Below are 24,548 nucleotides of genomic sequence, written 5' to 3'. Positions count from 1 at the left end.
ACCACCGCCACCTCTCCAAGACACTTCCATACCTCGATTGGTAAATCATCAGGACCGAGTGCCTTTCCTCCCTTCATCCTCTTCAGCGCCCTCCTCACTTCATCCTTGCTAATGTTTGCTACGTCTTGGTCCACAACAGTCACGTCTTCTACTCTTTGTTCCTTCTCATTTTCCTCATTCATCAATTCTTCAAAGTACTCTTTCCATCTTGCCATCACACTACTGGCACCTGTTAGTACATTGCCATCTCTATCCTTAATCACGTACTGTACATGGCAGGCTGAGTGAACACTCCAAATTGTCCATCGATGTGAATGTGAGGGCAGATGGTGGTTGGTCTCTTTGTGCCTTGTGACTGGCAGGCACCGTTTCACGGTGTCCCCCGCCTCTTGCCTGAAGACAGTTGGGATAGGCTCCACCACCCCCTGTGACCGTAGCCTTTATTACTCCCACATTGGGGAAATTTGCAATCCACACCAGCAATTTGAAGGTGGTGGTGGGTGGAGGATAAAAAACAAAGTATTCTATGCATAAAAGAAATGTCAGATGACTGAAATTTATAACTGCAAAAATGTTTCATAAAGAACTGTACATAGTGTAAGTATAAAAATGCATATTTGATACATGTAATTGTATTGAGTCGACTTAACGTGGCTGTGCTATTGAAAGAGTCCAGGTTTTTTTTTCACGGGATTATTAAGAAGCCTAACAGCAGTCGGTAGGATCGAGCGTTGGTACCTCTCCTTCTTGCAGCGCGGATGTAACACTCTCTGGCTGAAGTAGCTACCCAGTGCTGTCAGGGTGGAAAGGAAGGTGTGGGAGGGCCTGTCCATCATAGCTTTTAGTTGAGCTAGAGTGCGTCTGTTGCCCACCTACTTCAGAGAGTCCAGCGAGCAGCCCAGGGCAGAACTGACCCTCTTGACCACGCGCTCCAGTCTTTTCCTGTCCTGGGTGATGATGGTCCCTGACCAGCAGACAATTCCGTAGTGGATGGTTGAAGCGACCACAGTCATAGAAAGTCTTCAGGTGTGACCCCTGAACCCCAAAAGGTTCAGTTTCCTGAGTAGGAAGAGGTAATTGTCCCTTTTTGATAAGGACATCCGTGTTTGTAGTCCAGTCCAGTTTATTGTTGAGAATAACACCCAGGTACTTGTAGAAAGTAACCCTCGCTATATCCATACCCTGGTTGTTAAATGGTGCAGGTGAGGATTGTTTCCTGCAGAAATCTACAACCAACTCCTTGGTTTTCGCAGTGTTGATCTGGAGGTGATTCTGCTAGCACCATTCCACGAAGTGCTTGGTCAGTCCCCTGTACTCCCAATCATCTCCCTCTGTAATGAGGCCGACAATGGCTCAGTCATCAGAAAACTTATGAAGGTGGCAGGTTGGAGTGCTGTAGTTGAAGTCCGAGGTGTAGAGGGTGAACAGGAATGGAGCCAGGACTGTCCCCTGCCTCGCTCCAATGTTGCAAAGAAGCCTGTCTGACTCAAAGTTCTTTGCCCTCGCGTACTGGGGCCGGTTTGTCCTCACAAACTAATCTAAAGTGTCAAGGAGTGGTCCACTCTGTTATGCCGCAGCTTGTCCCCCAGTAAATTGGGCTGAATGGTGTTAAAGGCGCTGCAGAAATCGAAGAATGTAATCCTCACCATGCGCCCAGCATTCTGCAGGTGTAGCAGCGCAGAGTGGATGAGGTAGATTATGGCATCCACACCGATGCTGGGCTGGTCGACAAACTGTAGCTCCAGCGTCTTCATCAGGTGAGACGTCAGCGCCACCATTCTGTAGCTGTTTAGCTCCTTCTGGTTGGCAATCTTGGGCACTGGGACCAGGCATGATGTTTTCCACAGCTGTGGCACTCTGCCCAGCTTCAGGCTCAGGTTGAACATGTGCTGGACAATGACACACACCTGATAGGAGCAGGTTCTGACGAGTCGGAAACTGATGTTGTCTGGACCTGCTGCCTTTTTCGCTTTCATCCTCCTCAGTTGGTTCCTCACCTGCACGGTTGTGCCAGAAAGGCAGGAACCAGGAGGCAGAGTTGTGGTTGAGGGTGAACTGTCGAAAAAGTGGTTTCGTTCATCTGCCCAGTCCTTGTTTTTCTCTTTAAATGTCCTTCCCATAAATCTGTGAAGAGCCCCCACCTGGTTGAATCAAACCAGTCCAGCAGTCCTTTTCAGCCTCTGTGGACCAGTTTGTGTTGTGTCACAGCTAGTTGCTTGTGCACCAGGGGTTTGTACACAGGCTGGAGATACACCATATTGTAGTCTGCTCTTCCAAGAGGGGGGAGAGAGTCGGGTATGTACGCATCCTTAGTATTTGAATAGAACAAGTCGAAGATGTCTTTGTCTCTGGTCGCACAGGTTACATACTGTGTGAATGTTGGAAGGGAGGATTGCAGAGAGACATGGTTGAAGTCCCCAGAGATAATAAATCGGGCGTTGAGGGACTGGGTTTGCAGCCTGTTTACGACAGTCATGAAGGCATCAGAGGCTGTGCCCCCATTTGCTGTGGGGCGAATGTACGCCGTGACAGTTATGACGTGTGAGCAGATAATGCGACTGGAGGCTAAGGGCTAGCAGCTCAATGTCCCGAGTGCAGAGTTTTTCTTTGACCGTGATGTGCCCAGGATTGCACCATTTGTGGTTCACAAACACAGCAGTTACCCCTCCTTTCTGCTTACCGCTCCATGCATTGTTGTCCGCCCATACAAGTTGGAATCCCTCCAACTCAGCTTGTCTGTCTGGAGTAATTGTCGATAGACATGTCACCATGACGAGTAGCAAGCTGGCCTCCGTCTGGTGTTACGTTAGCGCCGCTAACTCGTCCATCTTGTTCGGTCGTGATCCTACATTCCATAATGACGGATGGGAGAACATGTCGGTACTTTCTCCTCCTTCTGTGGCGATCGTTTTGGTCCGATATCCACGTTTATCCTCCTCAGCTCATCGGGGATGGTGGCCACCAGCCCGCCAGACCCTTTTTTTTTCATTTAAATTCTACACCTGGCACCGCAACGCCCTAGCAGACCGGCAACGCGTACGACAATTTTGGCCAGGCAGCATCTCACTCTCGGTCAACAATCGACCATGTGATGGCACCGGAGGGGGGAAGTGTTCTGGGTGCGGCCAGGACTAGAGCCGAGGTGCTTGGGCGTCGGCACGCGGGTGCGTGGGACCGCTGCGACGAGATCAGGGGGAGTGTCCCCTGACGGCATCCGCGGCCTGGCCATGACTCAGGGATGAGAATTTATTGCCGATCGGCAGATTTCCGACTTTCTCAGGCCAAAATGATCATTCTAAAGAAAAGTGCAAATCCATTAAGAAAACTTCGGAGGTGGGGGTGGGCAGGGTATGGGCAGTGTTTCAATCGCCCGCCTTCCGCGGAGTCTCGGTTCGCGTGTGTGTGGGAGGGTGGGACTCCACCTTAGAATCTAAGTGCAAGCACAACTATCATATACTGTATTTGAGCTCATCATAGTGTAAACATTTCCGTTCTGTGACATGAACATTAAAATGTGTTCGCGGCGGATGACTTGATTGTACAAGCGAGTTATGCTGTATAATAACACTATCGGATTAGCGGTAAATCGAGTTTCAGCCTCGACATGCTTACCCATCGTTTTTCACAATCTGTCGTGTAACTCGACAGGTCCCTGGTGTTAATGGCGCATGAGACACGTTGTGTACGATGGCGAAAGTGTTAGAAAAGAAGTATGAAGATCGAGCGAGGTTAATTGACAAGAGTTCTGGGATCAAAAACTGTTTTAGATAGGTAGAGTACAAGTGCGCTAAAGTGAGACTTCAGATGACCCTCACAGACTCCAGAGACCGGAAGATCAGTCAAGCTGCACCCCCCCATCAACGGGACGGAAATGGACGCCATCCATTGCAGTGCAGCAGGCCACAGCAGCCCTAAGGCACAGCGACATTGTGGGACACGTTCAGCTCGGAAGAGGGGAGTTTGGCCTTACAAACAAACCTTCTTGGCGTAAGGCTTCAACATCGGAAAGAAGAAAAATGGTGATAGCAGAGGTGCGCCGCCAAGAGGACGCTGAAAGAACTGCACGGGCTGTCTCTCTTGCCAAGCAGGGACAATGGATGAGGTGGGAAGGCCTGGAGAAGAGAAGGCTCAGCTGGAAGGATCTCTGGAAAATGGAGGCAAGCAACATCAGATTCATCATCAGAGCTATCAATGACGTGCTCCCATCTCCAAAAAACCTCCAGCAATGGTATGGCGAAGATCCAACCTGTGACCTCTGTTGAACGCCAGGAACTCTCAAACACATCCTGACCGGTTGTAAGACCAGCCTCACACAAGGCCGCTACACCTGGAGGCACAACCAGGTCCTAAAGAGTTTGGCAGTTGTCCTTGAGAGCAAGAGGAATACCATCAACTCCTTGCCAATGCGAGCCACCACGTCCAGCACAGCACCATTGACCTTCATCCGAGAGGGACAGGAAAAGCCCAACCATCCTACTGCCAAACCAGAAGTTGGACAGCTATCCGGGGCCTGCGATTGGGAGATGCGGGTTGACATTGGCCAGCAATTGGTTTTCCCAGCGGAGATTGCAGCCACCACCCTCAGACCAGACTTGGTGCTCTGGTCCTCGTCACTCAAGGGTGTCTACATCGCAGAACTCACAGTCCCGTGGGAAAACTCTGTTGAAGAGGCCTATGAGCGCAAGAAGCTGCGCTACACAGAACTCGCAGTGGATGCGCAACAGCGGGGATGGAAAACCAAGGTATATCCAATTGAAGTTGGATCAGGCTGCTAAAAGACCTGGGTATCCATGGACAGGCTCTGCGGCACACAGTTAGGTCACTCTCTGGAGCGGCAGAAAGAAGCAGCCACTGGCTCTGGATGAAGAGGAAGGACCCTTGTTGGGCTCATAGGTCAGCAACCTAAGACCCCCCCCCCCCTACCAGCTTCTGAATATCTGATTGGGCATGGGACACAAGCGCAGGCGTGATCAACCTGTCGCTGGCCACCATCGATGAGGGTGTCTAGTAATTAAAAGGCTGAAACACCCAATGATTCTTTGGCACACTACTGATGATTTGTCCCAAATTCAAAACCTCCCATCCCTGAGGCACAGCTCCAACATCACGTCCAGTGGTTCACGATCTCTCTCTCTCTCTCTCTCTCTCTCTCTCTCTCTCTCTCTCTCTCTCTCTCTCTCTCTATATATATATATATATATATATATATATATATATATATATATATATATATATATATATATATATATATATATATATATATATTGTGATATCATGAGAGGCTAGCTCTCAGCGGGACGGGACAAGAAGTGCAATGGACGACAGGTTTGGATACAAACAAAAGGTTTTAATCAAGGGTTCCAGGGGGAATTCACAAGCAACAAAGGTTTGAATAGTGTCTCTTCCAATACTTATCAAAATAAAGTCTCTTCTGCTACTTAAATCCAAATAAAGTCTCTTCTGAGGTAAAACTGAAGACAGAGTTCTTTACAAGAGTCTCTAGGCCTCACCCCTCTTGACGTCCTCGTCATGTAGCCTAGCCTCCTTAGCTAGGTTCATATCCAGTGTCCAGTCGTGTGGTCCCAACTGGCAATGAGTTCCACGCAGCAGTCAACTTCTCCACAGAGCACAGCAATCGAGCTTGTCTTTTCCCAAGCTGCACACTCAGAGGCTCTCTGTCTTAAGAGCCCTGCTTTCCAATCAAGCGCTGATCAGCTGCAGGTGTGTGGGTTTAATTGCTGCCTTCCACCAGGTGGGGCCAAGACTCTCTCTGGGTGGAGCCATCTTAGGGGGATTTATTTGCCCTCCAGGACACAGCCTCTCGTGACATCACAATATATATATATATATATATATATATATATATATATATATATATATAGCATATGACTCGATGCCACATACATGGACACTTGGAGTTGTATAAGGTCAACAGGACCCTGAGAGCCTTCGTTGCAAACTCGATGAGGATGTGGAAAACCACACTTGAAGCCAATGGCAAGCCACTAACGCAAGTGTCCATCAAATGTGGCATATACCAAGGTGATGCACTCTCCCCACTGCTGTTCTGCATAGGACTGAACCCCCTCAGCCAGATAATCGCCAAGACAGGCTATGGATACCGCCTCAGAAATGGAGCTACGATCAGTCACCTCCTCTACATGGATGACATCAAGCTGTATGCTAAGAGCGAAAGGGACATAGACTCCCTGATCCACACAACCAGGATCTACAGCAGTGATATCGGAATGTCATTCGGGCTGGAGAAATGTAGTCGGATGGTGACGAAGAGGGGCAAGGTAGTTCACACTGAAGGGGTCTCACTCCCTGAAGGAACAATAGCAGACATTGAAAACAGCTACAAGTACCTCGGTATACCACAGGCCAATGGCAACCTCGAATTAGCAACAAGGAAAGCGGGTACGACCAAATACCTCCAGCGGGTGAGGCAAGTCCTCAGAAGCCAGCTCAATGGCAAGAACAAGACCCGGGCAATAAACAGCTATGCCCTGCCAGTGATCAGATACCCTGCAGGAATAATAAGGTGGCCAAAGGAAGAGATTCAGACCACAGATGTTAAGACCCGAAAACTCCTCACCATGCACGGAGGGTTCCATCCCAAGTCCAGCACCCTGAGACTGTACACAAGCCGTAAGGAAGGAGGCCGGGGACTAGTGAGTGTGAGAGCCACTGTCCAGGATGAAACATCCAAGCTCCATGAATACATCAAAGAGAAGGCTCCAACGGATGATGTACTCAGAGAATGTCTCAGTCAATGGGGAACAGAGGATGAGGTGCTGGAAGAGGGACAATCATGGGAGGAAAAGCCCCGACACGGGATGTACCACCGAACCATAGCAGAAGTGGCTGATCTCAAGAAGTCCTATCAGTGGCTAGAGAGGGCTGGCCTAAAGGACAGCACAGAGGCACTCATCCTGGCTGCCCAAGAACAGGCCCTGAACACCAGAGCCATAGAGGCAAGGATATACCACACCAGACAAGACCCAAGGTGTAGGTTGTGCAAAGAGGCACCTGAGACAATCCAACACGTAACTGCAGGGTGTAAGATGCTGGCAGGGAAAGCCTACATGGAGCGCCATAACCAGGTGGCTGGCATAGTCTACCGAAACATCTGTGCGGAGTATGGACTGGAAACCCCAAGGTCAAAATGGGAAACACCTCCCAAGGTGGTGGAGAATGACCGAGCAAAAATCCTGTGGGACTTCCAGATACAGACTGACAAGATGGTAATGGCCAACCAACCAGATATCGTGGTCATAGATAAAGGGGAAAGGAAAGCCGTTGTCGTGGATGTAGCGGTCCCGAGTGATGGGAACATCAGAAAGAAGGAACATGAGAAAATCGAGAAATACCAAGGGCTCAGAGAGGAGCTGGAGAAAGCCTGGAAGGTAAAGGTGACAGTCGTGCCTGTGGTGGTCGGAGCACTTGGGGCAGTGACCCCCAAACTCGACGAGTGGTTGCAACAGATCCCGGGAACAACATCGGATATCTCGGTCCAGAAAAGCGCAGTGCTGGGAACAGCACGGATACTGCGCAGAACCCTCAAGCTTCCTGGCCTCTGGTAGAGGACCCGAGCTGAAATGGGGACAGACACCACCCATGGTGGGTGAGACGAGGATTTTTTTTTATTTTTTATATATATATATATATATATAGACTATATATACACATATATATATATACAGTAAAGTCTCGATATATCGATAGTCCCGGTTATATATATATATATATATATATATATATATATATATATATATATATATATATATATATATATATACAGTAAAGTCTCGATATATCGATAGTCCCGGTTATATCGATATTTTTTCGGACTCCTATAGATAGATATCTATCTATCTATCTATCTATCTATCTATCTATCTATCTATCTATCTATCTATCTCTTTCTATCTCTTTCTATCTCTATCTCTCTATCTCTTTCTATCTATCTCTCTCTCTATCTCTTTCTATCTGTCTGTCTGTCTGTCTGTCTGTCTGTCTGTCTGTCTGTCTAACTTTCTATCTGTCCAGTCTATCTGTCTCTCTCTCTCTTTCTCTTTCTCTATCTCTCTCTTTCTCTATCTCTAAATCTATCTCTCTATCTCTACCCTCTATCTCTCTACCTCTAAATCTCTCTCTCTCTCTCTCTCTCTCTCTTCATCTCTCTCTCTCTCTCTATCTCTACCTCTACATCTCTATCTCTCTATCTCTATTTATCTCTATCTCTATTTCTATCTCTCTCTCTATCTCTATCTCTATTTCTATCTCTCTATCTCTACCTACCTCTCTACCTACCTCTCTATCTCTCTACCCCTATCTCTACCTCTACCCTCTCTATCTCTCTACCTCTCTCTATCTCTACCTCTATCTCTAGATCTCTATCTCTCTATCTGTCTTTCTCTATCTATCTTTACATCTCTCTCTATATCTCTCTCACTACTGACGATGGCACACTACAGACAATGTGTGTCATCTACGATGTCCCAAATTCACAACCTCTCATCCATGAGGCACAGCTCCCACCCCACTCTCAACATCAAGGCTAATCTCATGTGAGGACCATCCATTGGCACAAATGGACAGAATAATATCATGTCCAGTGTTTCATGATTCTTAGGGTATTTTTATTGTTCTGAAAATTTGTGCTTTATCTGTACACTTACAGTAAAGTCTCGTTATATTGATATTGGTTATATCGATAGTACTGCATATTACGATACCATTTTCATTTCCCGGCTAAGTTTTAGTCTTTTATGATATTATTAGTTCCAGTCAGTACGATACCCGGTCATTACGATAATCAGGTTACTACGATGCCCTCTTCATCTCCCGCCATCCAATTTGGTCTGCTTATATCGATACAAAAGCAATTTAAAGCTGAATTGATATTTGCTTAAGTATTTCAATACAGTACCACCATTAGCGTAATCTGTATCTGTAACACAGTTGGTCACGTGACCAGCTTTCATGTAGCAGAGCTCACATCTTTCATTACTGCTGCAATAGCATCTGAAAAATACTGTAGTCTTCTTATATAAAGTTGTTCAACACCAATTTCAACCATGGGGAAACGTAAGAATTGTGATATCGGAACAAATTACAAAGCAATAGTGGCTGTGGAGGAGAATCCAACAAGAATTGCGAAAGAATTCGACGTGCCGCAGAATACTTTATCAACGTAGACGTTGCAGTTTTTGTTTTCCATACATGTATTTAATTGTGTTGTATTCAGATATCTTTTTATCGCTCGCATGCTGTACATGCTAGTGCTCGTGGTTTCTCGTGTGTATAGAACGTGAGGATTTTGCATTGGTTGAATTTTAGATAGGAAATACAGTAAAGTCTCATAACGATATCGGTTATATTGATAGTACCGCTTATTACGATACTATTTCTATGAACGCAAGGAGAAAATTACATGTGCGCCGGATCGGTTATATCGATATTTTTTCCGACTCCCGAGAATATCGATATCACGAATCTTTACTGTAGTCATTAAAAAGTTGTTTTTCTTAATGCATACATTTATTTTTCACTTCACTACAGTATAAAAGCATGCTAAATACGCAATACATGAACTCAAGGAGAAAATTACATGCCATATCAAAGATCCCCCATTTATTGCCCACTTTTATTGCGGTTTGGTGCAGGATCGGATATATCGATAGTCCGGTTATATCGATATTTTTTTCCAACTCCCTAGAATATCGATATAACGAGACTTTACTGTATTTTTGTGTTGCTTTTTCAAGCATTTACATCATAGTTTCTATGATACTATATTATGTTTAAATTGAAAATATTATGATATTTACATATTGATGACTGAAAAATCATTCAAAATTGTGGCAAATGGTGTAACTCTTACATAACCATAACTAACAAATGCAATATTTGAAGCATGACAAAAAAATGGAACAAATAACAATTTTGCCATACTTGTGGCCCACCAAACAAGTGACAATTGATTTCAAGCATTATATTTTAGTGTGGCATGTTATTCCAAACAAATATTTTTTTCTTGAATATTCCGGCATATAGTTATGGTTTTACATGTTTTTGCTTTTATGTACATGTTCATTAAGCCTTCTTTTTTCTTGTTCACGGTTAGGTGACTGCAAACCTTCAGAGGTCAAGTCCTTTACTGCTGACTATTTGCAAAAAGTGGTGCAGTCGTTCGGTTGGCAAGCTCTGTGGTCTGCGGAGTTGTTTGATGTTCTGGTCGAGGTGAGATGTTTCCTGTAGTTTTCTGTTATTTGCAAGTCAAAATGAATGTTCTATTTGATCAATATTTAATGGACAACCGACGCCTCCGGACAAGTTGTGTCCATAATTTGTAAAATCGCTTCAAATGACTTCTACTGAGCGTATTTTACAAAGATTCCACCGCATATAGCTATATTTTACGTTTTAAGACTCGCGCTGAATATTCAGGAAGTCTTGTTTTTGAGTTGATGACGATTCCTGACATCACGTCACGGAGGGAACACCCCTGACCGAGAAAGCGACACACAATGCATTTTGCAGTACTTTGTTTGGTCTGAAAACTTCGTGTTGATCCGTGTTGATGGCGAAACACATAAAGGAAAACACATAAATAACGGGATGGTGAATCGTGGTGTGTTGCACCAAGACAACTATTTGATATGCGCTGATATGCGCTTTGGCGCCATCTTTTGCATTTTCTGCATGCCACATTTCTGTCCAGATGCCTCAAAATGACACGGAATAACTTATTTAATCGATTCTGAACACTTATGCTTTCCTCTTCAGAACTATTTGAATCATATTCATAACTGGATTAGTAACAAGAAAGCATCTTCTCTGAATCTGAAGCCATTGTTTTGATTCTCGAGCAAGGCAAGAAGCCTTGGCGTGACATCACGAACAAGGGGGCGGGACCTTCTGAAACTGGCCACTTCTGGGTTCAATTTGAAGTAGTTTTTGGACACTTTAAGTCATTTTTATTTGTGTTTTGCTTTTGACAAAAAAATATCATCCTGCGTGTTTTGGGTATTTTAGATGCTATAAAACGTTTTTCTGATGTCAGTTAGGAAACAAAAAAGTGGTGTCGGTTGTCCTTTAAACATCAATCGGAAACCAGGACGATGTAGGTTTTGGCTTTTTTGTAAATATATTTGTGAGAATAAAATGATAAAAACAACACTAAAAGGTATTTAATTCATAAATATAAATAAACTACAGTAAACAGTTTGATATACATTACACATACAGTACAGCTATACAGGAATATAAATCTAATATGAAATGCGTATAAAAAGATAAAAACGTCACTAAAAGATATAAAATTTATAAACCGCAGTAAACAGTTTGGTATATCATAGTATTCAATAAAAAACATTGCTTAAAAACAACACATTGACATATTGTCATATTAACCTCGATCGATAGATAGATAGATAGATGCCGGGGTGTGTAGATAGATGGGTTGATAGATAGATACATAGGTGGGTGGATGGATAGATTGGATGGATGATTGAATGAATGAATAAATAAATACATAGAGGCATAGATGAAAAAAATAAATACATGCATGCAACATACAAACATACATACTATAGATAGATAGATAGATAGATGTTTCACTTCTTATCCAAGAGGCTTTGTCAGCGAACTAAAACCTTTTACTGGTAGTTTTGGCCCTATATATGTCCCTACTGTCCAGACGTGGCGGTGCCAGACTCTGCTATGATTGGTCCCTACTCTCAGGTTGGGGGGAGCAGAGGACTACTCTCTGCGGCTACACTGATTAATTACTTCTATTGTCCTGCCGGAGTATGGGGTCTACGACTGGCCTGATTGCACCATTTGATCTGGTCTCACCTCATCAGCATGACTAAGCCTATGTTGCCTAAGAAGTCGGTTGTAGTAACGATCCAAATTGGCCACAATTGTCGTATGCGTTCCCGGGCTGCTCGCGTGTTGCGGGGGCAAGCGTACCATTAAAATGAAAAAAAAATGGGGTCTGGCGGTCGTGGTCGTAAGTACTGGTGGTCTTAAGTCGAGCCGGTCTAAAGTCGGTTTTCACCTCTACATCGAACTCATACGCTTGAACTAGAGCCATAGCTGCGCACATCAACTGGCTGATTGTTCCTTCGCTCACACACACAAACTGACTTGTTGTGTGCGTAGCTGAGCGAACCAATCACAATGAAGTATTTGGCTCTGGAGGTCTGGAAACCAGGTGGGCTGTCCAGTCTCGCTCACTCATTCATTAGTTGACTAAGCTGGTTGGAGGAGAAGCCCCTTGTCCTCCACTGCTCTCAGCTCAGAAATAAAAGAGGCATTGCAAACTGTTTTCTGGCCTGAATCTGTAGCCATGACCATGTCAGATCCCGAAAATCAGAATTTTTTGGCTATTCTTTGATGGGTCTTACAGGGTCAAAGGTGGGCAGTGTGAGGGTTTGAAGTTCAGTGGAATGTCATTCCAACGGGAGCGACCAGCAAAAGAAAAGGCTCCACCCCGTCCAAGCCTCTGCTTAGTTCTTGGTACTTTTTGTTATCTTACATTAATGTAACTTTTTCCATCAAAAATGACAGTTTGAGATGAACAAACCGAAACAATTCTATGTTGCATTACTTAAACACTCCATTGCGTCACTTGCACCTTGGCAATACACCACCCCACACTGGTTCAAACTACATGGTTAATTACAGGTGTATTCAAACTAACCAGTAGATGTACATTATTTCAGGTGTGTGATGTGGACGTCAGCGATCTGAAGGCTTGTGTGAAGCCTGTGCTTCCTCTGCAGTGTGAGGTCAGGGACTGTGAACTTAATGAGCAAGGTGTGATGGAGCTGTTGGAGGCAACCCAGCACAAGGTCCCCCTAATGGAGCTTAAGGTTGTCTATGAGGAGTCAGGAGACTACGACCAGACCGCCTTGGGAATTGAGCATCTCAGGTATGGCTTTACCCAATTACTGTGTTGAACCATGTGTTTAAAACAATGCTGAGGAGTGGGGAACAGTGTTTAATGTACATGCACTACAATGTTCTTCTTTCAATGCGGTGAGGATAATAAAGATAATTGAGCAGCACTGGAAGAAAGTATTTTCGGACAAATACCGTATTTTCCGGTGTAAGGCGCGCCCAAAAGCCCTAATTGACTTCAAACACTCCGCCTTATACACAGGTGTGCCTTATCTGTGAAGTTATATTGAGCCACGACGGGTCTTGCAAATACTGTCAGCAGCAACCGACTCCATTTCTCCCTGTTGAAGAAGCAGTGCGTAACCCCAGCCTCGATTGTAGTGCCTTATTTGGTGTGCTTCGTATTTGGAAAACATATGTTTATATATTAGAAAAACGTTTTTCAATAATTGAAGATGCGCCCTATAATCCGGCGCGCCTAATATATGGAAACAGGGATACATCTGGGCCGCGCCCTTGCGCCATTTACGCATTTTGACAGCCACTGGTGCAACTTTGTAACTCTACTGCGCCAGCACCGGCGCACATCTATTACGATTAGCACATATTGGTGCTGCCGTCACAACCTAGAGCTGAACACGCTCAAGATGATCGTGGACTTCAGGAAACATCCATCACCACAGCTTCCCCTCACACTATCCAACTGCCTCATGTCAACCATTGAGACCTGCAAGTTCCTGGGAATCACAGTCTCTCAGGACATGAAGTGGGAGGTCAACACCAACTCCATCCTGATAAAATCCCAACAGAGGATGGACATCCTGAGGCTGCTAATGAAGCATGGCCTGCCACAGGAGGTGCTGCGACATTTCTCCATGGCTGTCATCGAATCCATCCTATGTTCTTCCATCACCGTTTTGTTCGGAGCCGCCACAAAAATGGACAAAATCCGACTTCAACGGACAGTTAGGACAGCGGAAAATAAATATTGGCACCGCCCTACTCACTCTCGAGGACTTGTACACTGCAAAAATCCAAACAAGGGCGCGCAAAATCCTACTGGATCCTCTGCACCCTGCCCACCACCTTTTCCAGCTACTCCCCTCAGGCAGCCGCTATTGATCCATGCGCACCAAATCCAGCAGACATTTAAACAACTTTTTCCCCCAAGCCATTAACACTCTAAACAGTAACCCAAATAGAACTGTGTAGTGCCTCCATTTTTCTCCAGTTTTTGATGATACTAGTGCAACGTGTTCTACCGAAGACAAATTCCTTGTGTTATACATACTTGCCAATAAAGATGATTCTTATTCTGATATTGCTCCATGCTCTGCGCCACATTTGACATGCGTCTGTTAAAATAGCTAAAGAAACACATTTAGTCAAACAGCCATTGAAAACTGTTCGTTTTCCTTTAGAGGTTTTAAATTTGGTCGTGATCCGCTGGAAATTGCCGAATGAGATAATCGAAAATGCATTTACTCATGGTGCCTTGCAGTATTTTCATCGAACGACATCGACATAGCTGGTTGCAATATGGAGAGAGAGAAAAGGAGTAAAACTCTAAAAGACATTAAGAACAAGCAATAACACAGTATTTTCGTTTTGTTTAAGAAACAACAGAGGGTGGTGACAATTCGTTTCAGCAAACTGCTGTTGATGATTCGAATTTCGTCGATAATGGGAATTATTTCAGTGTGTTGCAGCACATTGGAAATCTACACAGCAAAGAAATTTGTTGAAGTTGACACTAACTATAAATATTGTGCCAAGTCTGTTCTCTTTGTCTTCTCTGTAATACCGTAGAATATCAAAATAGCACAGAATCGACTGTGTAGTAACGAAAGAAAATAGAAACGTTTGTTTATTTTATGTGTGAAAGTCCAGCGATACCTCGGTTCTCGACCATAATCCGTTCCACAACCCTGTTCGAACACCGAGACCATTTTTCCCATTACAAATAATGTAAATCGTTTTAAATCCGTTCCAACACCCTGAATGTTTACCTTTTTTAGTACAGTATTTTAGACATTATTTTATGCATGAAATTGCACATTAAAATGCTGACCAACAAATAAAAAGCAATGTATATCTCAGAAAATGTTGAGCAAAATGGCAAAGACACAAATAACATAAACATAAATGTAACCCAGGCTGATTGTACATTCGGAAAGAAAAGAATTATGAATAGGATTTTTTACTTTTGTGGTGGTCAGCAGAAGGCGCAGGTGGACGGAGGAGGGAAATTTATTGTTTGGAAGGAGTCCCCTTCCATAAAAACTTCGGGGAGCTCTTCTGTCTGAGGGGTGCTCACACGTTCAAATCTCTTTGCTCCTGTCTCGTGCGTGTTGACAGCGGGGGGCGGGGTTGCCTTTCCCGGCCGCCGAGGTATTTTCCCTGCGTCCCGTAAATTTGTCATCTTCCGGGATTGCGTAATTTTGCACACTCATGTGCCATTTGCTTTTTGGCGTAGTAAGCCGGTCGGATTACCCCCTGCCTTCTTACTCGCTGTGTTTTCTTTTATTTGTGAATAAACATCCTGCTTGGGTAGTACGTCTCTGCCGCCTGCTTTGGGATCCCAAACATTCCACTACGTTCCGACGGGTCAGCTGCCGTCACTCTCGCTCGGAACGTGACAGCTACGGATGACTCGGCTACAGGATGTTCTTTTCTCTTCAAATATCTATCCAATGACACTTGCTCTCACTCCCACAGCCACATCACTAGATTTCACAGCCTCCTTATTCTTTAATATCGTACTGATTGTAGATTTCGCCATGCTGTATTCCCCAGCCAGATTAGACACTCGCACAACTTCTTCATGTTTTGCGATTATTTCTTTCTTAAATGCAATAGTTGTACGCACTACTTTTCTTTTTTCACTTGAAGCAGCACTTACTTTCTTTGGAGGCATGATTAGGGGCTAAAACTCTTCGTACACCAAAATTAAACGCGAGAGCAAAACGCAGCACGTCCGCAAGCGACAACAGTTGGTCACAGAGAGAGCGATACACCCGTACGCTGCTCAGCACCCCACCCTCGCGTACGCACTCACGCGTCGTATTGGCGTTCGAACACCGATTGGTGTTCGAACTACGAAGCAAGAATTTCTCTAATATTTTGTTCGGACTCTGATTTGTTCGAACTGTGAGACGTTCGAAAACCGAGGTTCCACTGTAGTTGACTCAAATTAAAATTGTCTATATATTAGAAAAATAGATTTTACTCAAATGTTATTTTATTTGCAATTTAGAAATATCATGCTCCAATGAATGTATTTTGGTTTATTTCAATCAGTTTTTGGATACTTCGGCAATCTAGTTCAATCGGGCCGATCAATTTTAGATTTTGGCCCCCTTTTTAGACACTAGAGGACCAACTGGCCCCCTTTTTAAATTTCCCGGAATCATCCCTGTGGAAAAAGTTTGAAAATACACCATTTGGTGGGGGTGCGCCTTATGCTCCGGTGCGCCTTATACACCGGAAAACAGTACTTTTTAAAATGTGTTGAGCAACATTTTCTAAATCTACAGTTGCCAAGGAATTTAGGGATTTCATTATTAATATTGTTTATGTAATATTGCATATGTACATGCAAATACTTTGCTTGCCACTGTATTCTCAGATATTTCTACAAGCACGTCTGGAGACTGTGGGATGATGAAAATGAAGACGATGACTATGACTACTTTGTCCGTTGTGTCGAGCCTCGCCTTAGATTGTAAGGGAAGCCTGTCATGTCAACGATACAAAATGTCATACTATTTATGAACCTGCTTTAAATGTTTTTCTTACTTCAGACACTATGACATCTTGGAGGAAAGAGTCCCAGTAGGTCTGGTGGCAGAATACAAGCTCACGTTGGAAAAATGTACACAGTGCTTTCAGAAGTTTTCACTGCTACGCAACAGCCTCAGCAGTGACTCTGACTCAGAGCTGGATAATATATCCATGGTGGAGGGCCTGAAGCTCTGTGAGCAGCTGGAAGAATTCAAAAGGAAGTTGTACCTCATTGAGAACCCATTGTTACGGCAAGACAAAAAAATCCACTTGAAAGGTTTTCCAATTATCCTCTCTCCCTCCTCTTTGATTCCATAACCTCTTATTCAACTACAGGTATGTGCTGGGCTACAGAGATAATCCCCGACATCAGTCCATCCAAAGTCGTGGGCTGAGAGAATCCGGCTCCAAGGTTGCACATGTGGTCACAATCTCCTGTACCACAAATCAGCTCCTATCCCTCCTCAACGACAAGCTTCAAAATCACTTTTCGTCAGATGACAGTGAAGTCCAGGTAACCACATGACAGTGCCGCACAATCGTATTTTAACATTTGTTTTGCGAATGTTGATGAAACCTCGCCAGATTATGCTGATGCGGGTGACATTACACAAATTGATCTTGTTTATTTTGGGAATGGAGAGGCTGTAAATAAATCATGTCATTTACATTCATTCCAGAAGGGAAAGAGCAACTGCAATACCAATGATTTGAGTTGCAAGCCTGGTCATGGAGCAAATTGTTGTACTCATAACAACAAGTTGTACTCTAAGGCACAACTTGTTACGTAACCCTATTTATCGTATTATAAATCGCTTTGGACTATATGTAGCGCCAGCTATGAAATGCATAATGAAGAAAAAAACACAAGTAATTCGTACTGGAATATCAGTAGCATTTTTAGGGGAATTTTATAGAATTAAAATCCAACACCAAGAACAGAATCAGAAAACATTTATTCGTCCAACAATGGGGAAATTTGCAGTCCACAGCAGCAATTTAAAAAGGGATAGGGTGGAGGGAGTGAAAGGATAGAAAACAAGATATTCTAAGCATAGCAAAATAACAGATGTCATATGTAAGGGCAATTCAAAATAATACAATAGAGAACAGGGTGAATAAGAGTACAATATGCTAATGTTACATGAGGCATAAATAACAAAATGAGAACCTGCCTTCTATGTTCACATAACATTTAGATTTATTCAGTTAACTATCGCATTTCGAACCATGCAGAGTTTCCCAAACCATCAATTTCACTACAAGTCACCAAATCCAATGACGTCTTCAACCTCTGTGTAACAACCCCTCCAACTACGTAGGTTAAAGATGCGTCGTTGCTTCCTCTTTCACGTCGCTCACGTCAGACGTATTAATGTATCAGAACAGACCTGCAGCGCCTTGTGGTTAATTGTGACAATAACACAAGAAATGACATAATATTCCAATAATTTACAATACAATGCCTCCTGATCTATATAATCAGTATCAGAATCAGAATCATCTTTATTGCCAAGTATGTAGAACACACAAGGAATTTGTTTCTGGTAGAACACGCTGCACTAGTATCATCATCAAAAAATTGTTCAAAAATTATATGTAGCACTTTCACAACCGCTGCAGCTATAACAAAGCAGTTAACCTAAAGTAAAATAATAAACACAACGCATGGTGCACACATAAATCGCTCCAGATCATGAATGGCCACTTAATCCAAACCATAAAAATAAGTAATTTATTATCTGGGAAATATGATAAAGCAATATGAAGTATTTGAAGCCAATTTGAAGCAGTGTTTTGTCTTTGTAAGCAGTCCCATAAGTGGATACTGCATGAAACAAATATGTAATATGAGCCAATCATATTTGATTGCTCGAATAGGGATGCTTGGCTACAACGGCCAGAGCATGCGCAGCCGTTAGTCAGTCGCACGAGAGTTAACGCGATGGACACTTTGATTGCTTTCTCTCTCCAAGATGGAAGTCCAAACAAATAACCTCTACTTTTTTCTAGAAGTTATATTATTCAACTAACCCACTTGCACAAAATGACACAAAATCAAGCACACATCATGTGATAATGAGAACTACCTCTACCTGATGCAAAAGCTGTTGCTGAGTGCCTTGGTTGTTTTCTGTGTATTTCTGTCTGTGTGTCTGTGTGTGTGTTCACGTTTACACATGTGCATGCGTGTGCAGTTCTATAGAGACCCAGTGTCTGCTGTTGATTCGTGCCACGAGGGTGACATGGTCTTCGTTCTCCCTGGGGTGTACAGTGTTGCCAGCCCTATCCTACTTCCCGACTCAATCACCATTGAGGGTATACACTATACATTAAGCAACGTTAGAACAAGAGTGATAAATGTAAAGTGCATCTGGCAAGACTTTTTTCCACATTTAGCTAGTCTCATACATATCAAATTCTACACACACACACACACACACACCATCGTTTACATTTTTTTTGCAAATGTATTGTCGGGGACTGGGGTTAAATCAGATATCCAATAAGAAGTAATTTCGCATTGCAATTTGTGAGTCAAAATTTTACATCTCAGTCAAACATTGAAACATGAAGTTTGAATGGGCGTTTCTTAACATGGACAGGTATCATATACAGGTCACAAATTTAGTAAAAAGCACCAGCGAATGAAACTCAGATCAAGTCTGTGGCAGGTCATTCCAGAGAGTGGGACCAGCAATGGGAAAGGCTTGATCCCCTCCGAGCCTCCAATGAGTTTTTTTCACATCTAATAATGTCTGGTCAGCAGACCTAAGGTGTCGTGAAGGTGGGTAGAGTAGTGATGGGACAATGATGCATCATGAAGCAATGAATTTTTCCACCCAAATGGTTCACTTTTTGGCCAATGCATCATGGGGCCTCATTTACTCGACTGCTCCGTCATGTGGAAAATGACAGAGAGAGTGATTAAAATGCTGCAATGGATTAGATGGCGTCAAAATGTATGGAGAAGTATTCGCGCCAACAAAGAAATTAAAATAGAAATGAAGAAGCGTGTCCAGGCAGGCTGGAACGGCTGGAGGAAAATGTCAGGTGTGATGTGTGATAGAAGGGTTTCAGCTAGGATGAAAGGTAAGGTGTATAAAACGGTGGTGAGACCAGCCATAATATTTGGACTGGAGACAATGCCACTGAAGAAAAGACAGGAAGCAGAGCTTGAGGTAGCAGAGCTGAAGATGTTGAGGTATTGGGAGTGACCAGGTTGGATGGGATCAGGAATGAGTATGTCACGAGACTTTGGAGAGAAAGTCAGAGAGGCCAGACTGAGATGGTTTGGACATGTCCAGAGGAGAGAGAGTGACTATATCCGGAGAAGGATGGGGAGCCTTGGACTGCCTGGCAGGAAACCGAGAGGAGGTCTATGGATGTTGTCAAAGAGGACATGAAGGTAGAAAAGAATGCACAAAACCATTTGTAAAGCCATTTTGGCCACTCTCAAAAGATCTTTAAAAAAATCACTATTTGTCACTAATCACTAAATGTGGAAAACAAAAAAACAAACAAAAGTGTGGTTTACTCCTTTTCAGATGCACTGTACCGGTACATACATGGGTTAGTCTCAAATTGCGCCTATACTTTCACTGTTGCCATTGCCTAATTCTTGTGCTTCCCAGGATTTGGACTCCCAGATGAGGTGGTGATCGAGAAGAAGTATACTGGAGATTCATTTATTGTGTCGAATGGAGCTGATGTTAGAATGTCCAACATTAAGTTGATTCAGTTTGATGCAATTGAGGGTATTATAGGTGAGTATAAAGTTTTAAAAAGAATACCTAAGCCCCCCACAAATCAATTAAATGTGATAGCCAATGAATATAAGGGTCATTTTCTGCAGTTTATCACAATACAATAGGAATTGATTCGGGCTCCTGAGAGTTTCAGATTTCTTCCACAGGCCCAGAAAAAAAATACAACAAATGGGAATATATTGAGACAATATGTGTGGCTGGTGTGGCTGGAAATATGTTGGAAGTGGTGAGGTGAGGTGAGAGCAGCATCACAACCCAACATTGACTCCGCTCTGATCGTTAATGTGATGGAAGCAATACATATACAGTAAAGTCTCGTTATATCGATATTCAAAGGAGTCCGAAAAAATATCGATATAACCGGGACTATCGACATATCCGACCCTGTTTGCATGTAATTTTCTCCGTGCGTGCATAGAAATAGTATCGATATAACCGGGACTATCGATATATCCGATATCGATATAACGAGACTTTACTGTATTTAATGATAATAATACATTTTATTTCTTAGCGCCTTTCAAAACTCAAGGGCGCTTGAGATAACAGTTCATCTTTTAATGTAAAACATAGAAAGGAAACATCCAACTTAAGATCATGTTCCGACCGACCGGTCCTGAGTGAAAATGGTCCTCAGTCGAAATCCATTCCAAATGTTGAATAGTGACTCGGTGCTAAATGACTTGCAAACGACCTGATTTGGGCAGGCGTTGGTTTGGGTCGCCGGTGTTCTACCGGTAGGCCTCTCTGGTCTTACCCCGCTCTCCATGCCGACGCACGGCCCGACCCCCCGGCCGTCTCACAATGGAGATATTTCCAATTCACAGCAGCAAAGTTGCGAATGAAAGCAGAAAAAATATGGGGACTGCTGCCGAGGCAAGCCACTTTGCGATGCAATCTTCAAGTGAAAATAAGAAATTAGTATGACACAACACATAAGACAAACACTTGTTAAATCCTAACCAATTTTCTGTGTCCTCTTTGTTATATTATTATTATTATTATTATTATTATTGTCCTTAATTATGCATGAACTATTTGATGACCAGGTGTGAAGAAGGGAAGTCTATCGATGGAGAATTGTGTGCTCCAGTGTGAGACCACCGGAGTAGTTGTCCAAACCTCGGCCCATCTCACTTTGAATAGGTGTGATCTATATGGATCCAAGGTAATTTGTTTCGGACACTGATCAATTCCATATTTTTCGTGTTTTTCTTTTTATCATCTCTTGTTGAAACTATAAAATTCCCATTGCTTGGCCAATATTAGAGAAATAACCTTGGTTCTTCTAAATGACACCCGATGACCGATCTCAAAGCCAATTTAAGTGTTTGAATTTGATTGAAGTCAAATGCAAGACACCAATAAAAATGACTTAAAGGACAACCAACGTCTCCGGACAAGTTGTGTCCGTAATTTGTAAAATGGCTTCAAATGACTGACTAAGATTCCACCGCATATAGCTATATTTTACGTTTTAAGACTCTCGCTGAATATTCAGGAAGTCTTGTTTTTGAGTTGGTGACGAGTCCGTACGTGACATCACTAAAGGATCGTCCCTGACCGTAAAAAAGACGCATTGTCGCGGTCCTTCCATCAATGTATTTTGCTGTACTTGTTTGGTCTGGGGACCTCGTGTTGCACCCAAAAGCCGCCAGAAGGCCAGAAGAGGGCATCCAAGCGCCATATAAGGAATTTGTCAGCCTGTGGAAACGGAGGTGGCCACAGGAGGTCGCCATTTTGTGCCTCTTTTTTTGGGTGAAAGATTTCCCCCCAATGTTGCCTCAAAATGGCACAAATAAATTCTTTAATCGATTACAAACATGTATGCTTTCCTCTTCAGAACTATTTGAATCATATTCATAACTGGATGTGTAACAAGAAAGCATATTGTCAGAATCTGAAGCCATTGTTTTGATTCACTAGCAATGCAAGACGTCTTGGCGTGACGTCAGGAACTGGGGACGGGACTTTTTGAAAATGCCCAATTCGCAGCTCAATTCTTTGCAGATTTTGGACACTGTAAGTCATTTTTATTGGTGTTTTGCATTTGACTAAAAATATCATACTGCGTGTTTTGGGTATTTTAGATGCTATAAAACGTTTTTCTGATGTCAGGTAAAAATCAAAAAAGTGACGTCGGTTGTCCTTTAAAGTGAGCTCGAAGCAGGGGGATTCAGAAAGTCCCGCCCCCTTGTTTGTGACGTCACCATTGGTCACACACTGCCTTGCTCCAGAATCAAAACAATGGCTTCAGAGAGTTGAGATTCGGAGAAGATGCTTTCTTGTTACTCATCCAGTTATAAATATGATTCAAATTGTTCTGAAGAGGAAAGCATAAATGTTTGCAATGGATTAAAGAAGTCCTTACGTATCAATTCGAGCCGTCTGCAAGCGATGAAACCGGTGGAGATCTGGCTTCTGATGTAGCAGCCCAGAAAATGCACAAGATGGCTTCCAGTATATGGAGCTGCTTATAAGAGCCGTAAAGCCGCCTTAAATCGCCCTGTCTTCCATGTTGGAAGACAGGGGTGGGTTTTACACACACACACACGCAAAAGAGACAGCGGCACAATTTCAGCAGCACACGAACATCAGAGATGTTGAGACGAGAGAGAGATCGACAGCGCTAAAGAATAACAAATGACACGGTGGAAAGGGGATGTTGGTCCGATCTGTTTGCTCCACTAATATGGCGATTGCTCTCTTTGACCAGGTGAGCTCATAGTTGGCATGCAATGCGACTAAATAAGTACACATGCATCAAACTTCCACTATCCAAGCACCGAATCCCTAACCCTGGTTAGCTTCCTTGTTCGCCTCCGCTGGTGCTCGACTGCTCTGGTCCGTTGGAAATGGCTGATTGGTACGCTGGGAATTTGTGTAAACTTACACCTTCTTTGTGTGTTACCTCTATTGGTTGCCAGAAAACAATTCAATATTGGATTGGATTGGATTGGATTTGCCTTTATTAGTCTCACAGTGGAGAAATTTACATTTCACAGCAGCAAAGTTATGAAAGGAATGAAAGTAGAAAAACAAAATACATGAGCTGCTGGAAAGGCAGCCACTCTCGGGGCGCCGTCTTGAAGTCAAAAGAACAAAAAAAACTAAATAACAAATAATATGACAGCATAGAGACAATATGACAAAACAAAGACACAGAGAGACATTAATTCTTCAGGACAATATCACGTTATTTATGTAGTTTTCCTTCTAATTTCGCGATCTACATGGTGTTTTCAGATGAAAAAAGTACCCAAAATGCATTGTGTGTCGCTTTCTCGGTCAGGGGCATACCGAATGTGATGTCACTTCTGGCATTGACATCAACTCGAAAACAAGTCTCCGTGAATATTTAGCGTGTCTTTTAAAACATAAAATATATCTATTTGCGGTGGAATAAAATGCGGTCAGTAGAAGTCATTTGAAGTGATTTTACAAATTATGGACGCAACTTGTCAGGAGGTGTTGGTTGTCCTTTAAGGAATAACTGAGTTCAAAGTTGGTGTCATTTTAATGTCGCCACAAGGGGACACAAGCCAGTGTCTTGTTGTGCCGGTCCCAGGCCCGGATAAATACAGAGGGTTGTGTCAGGAAGGGCATCCGACGTAAAAAAAAAATTGCCAAAACAAATATGTGAATCAAACCTCTGAATCCCATACCGGATCGGTCGAGGCCCGGGTTAACAATGGCCGCCATTGGTGCTGTTGACCTTCAGGGTGCCAGTGGAAAATTGACTACTGTTGGTCGAAGGAGAGGAGGGAGGTATGCCCGGAGGAAAAGAGAGAAATGGAACGCCAAGAGTATAGAACTAAGAGTCGGAACTTTGAATGTAGGAACAATGACAGGTAAAGGTCGAGAGCTGGTTGACATGATGCAGAGAAGGAAGGTAGACATACTGTGTGTCCAGGAGACCAGGTGGAAAGGGAGCAAGGCTAGAAGCTTAGGGTCAGGGTTTAAGTTGTTCTATCATGGCAAAGACAGAAAGAGAAATGGAGTTGGGGTTATCTTAAAAGAGGAGTTTGTTAGGAATGTCTTAGAAGTAAAAAGAGTATCAGATAGAATTATGAGTCTGAA

General features: G+C 43.3%; 1 protein-coding gene across 2 annotated transcripts in view; it reads left to right on the top strand.

Moving 5' to 3' along the window:
- Positions 1–24,548, top strand: part of shcbp1 (SHC SH2-domain binding protein 1) — a 60,803-nt gene that overhangs the window by 12,833 nt on the left and 23,422 nt on the right. For both annotated transcript variants that reach the window (XM_088991773.1, XM_088991772.1), the window contains exons 3-10: positions 10,133–10,248; positions 12,738–12,946; positions 16,544–16,639; positions 16,719–16,949; positions 17,035–17,212; positions 18,897–19,017; positions 20,334–20,465; positions 21,518–21,636. In XM_088991773.1, coding sequence (XP_088847899.1) covers positions 10,133–10,248; positions 12,738–12,946; positions 16,544–16,639; positions 16,719–16,949; positions 17,035–17,212; positions 18,897–19,017; positions 20,334–20,465; positions 21,518–21,636 — 1,202 coding nt within the window. The remainder of the gene's footprint in view (positions 1–10,132; positions 10,249–12,737; positions 12,947–16,543; positions 16,640–16,718; positions 16,950–17,034; positions 17,213–18,896; positions 19,018–20,333; positions 20,466–21,517; positions 21,637–24,548) is intronic.

This window comes from Hippocampus bargibanti, linkage group LG03, assembly GCF_051943395.1.
Source record: "Hippocampus bargibanti isolate YZ-2025 linkage group LG03, ASM5194339v1, whole genome shotgun sequence".
NCBI lineage: Eukaryota > Metazoa > Chordata > Actinopteri > Syngnathiformes > Syngnathidae > Hippocampus > Hippocampus bargibanti.
Note: the sequence above shows the minus strand (reverse complement) of the source record. Positions and strands in the feature narration are given on the sequence as shown.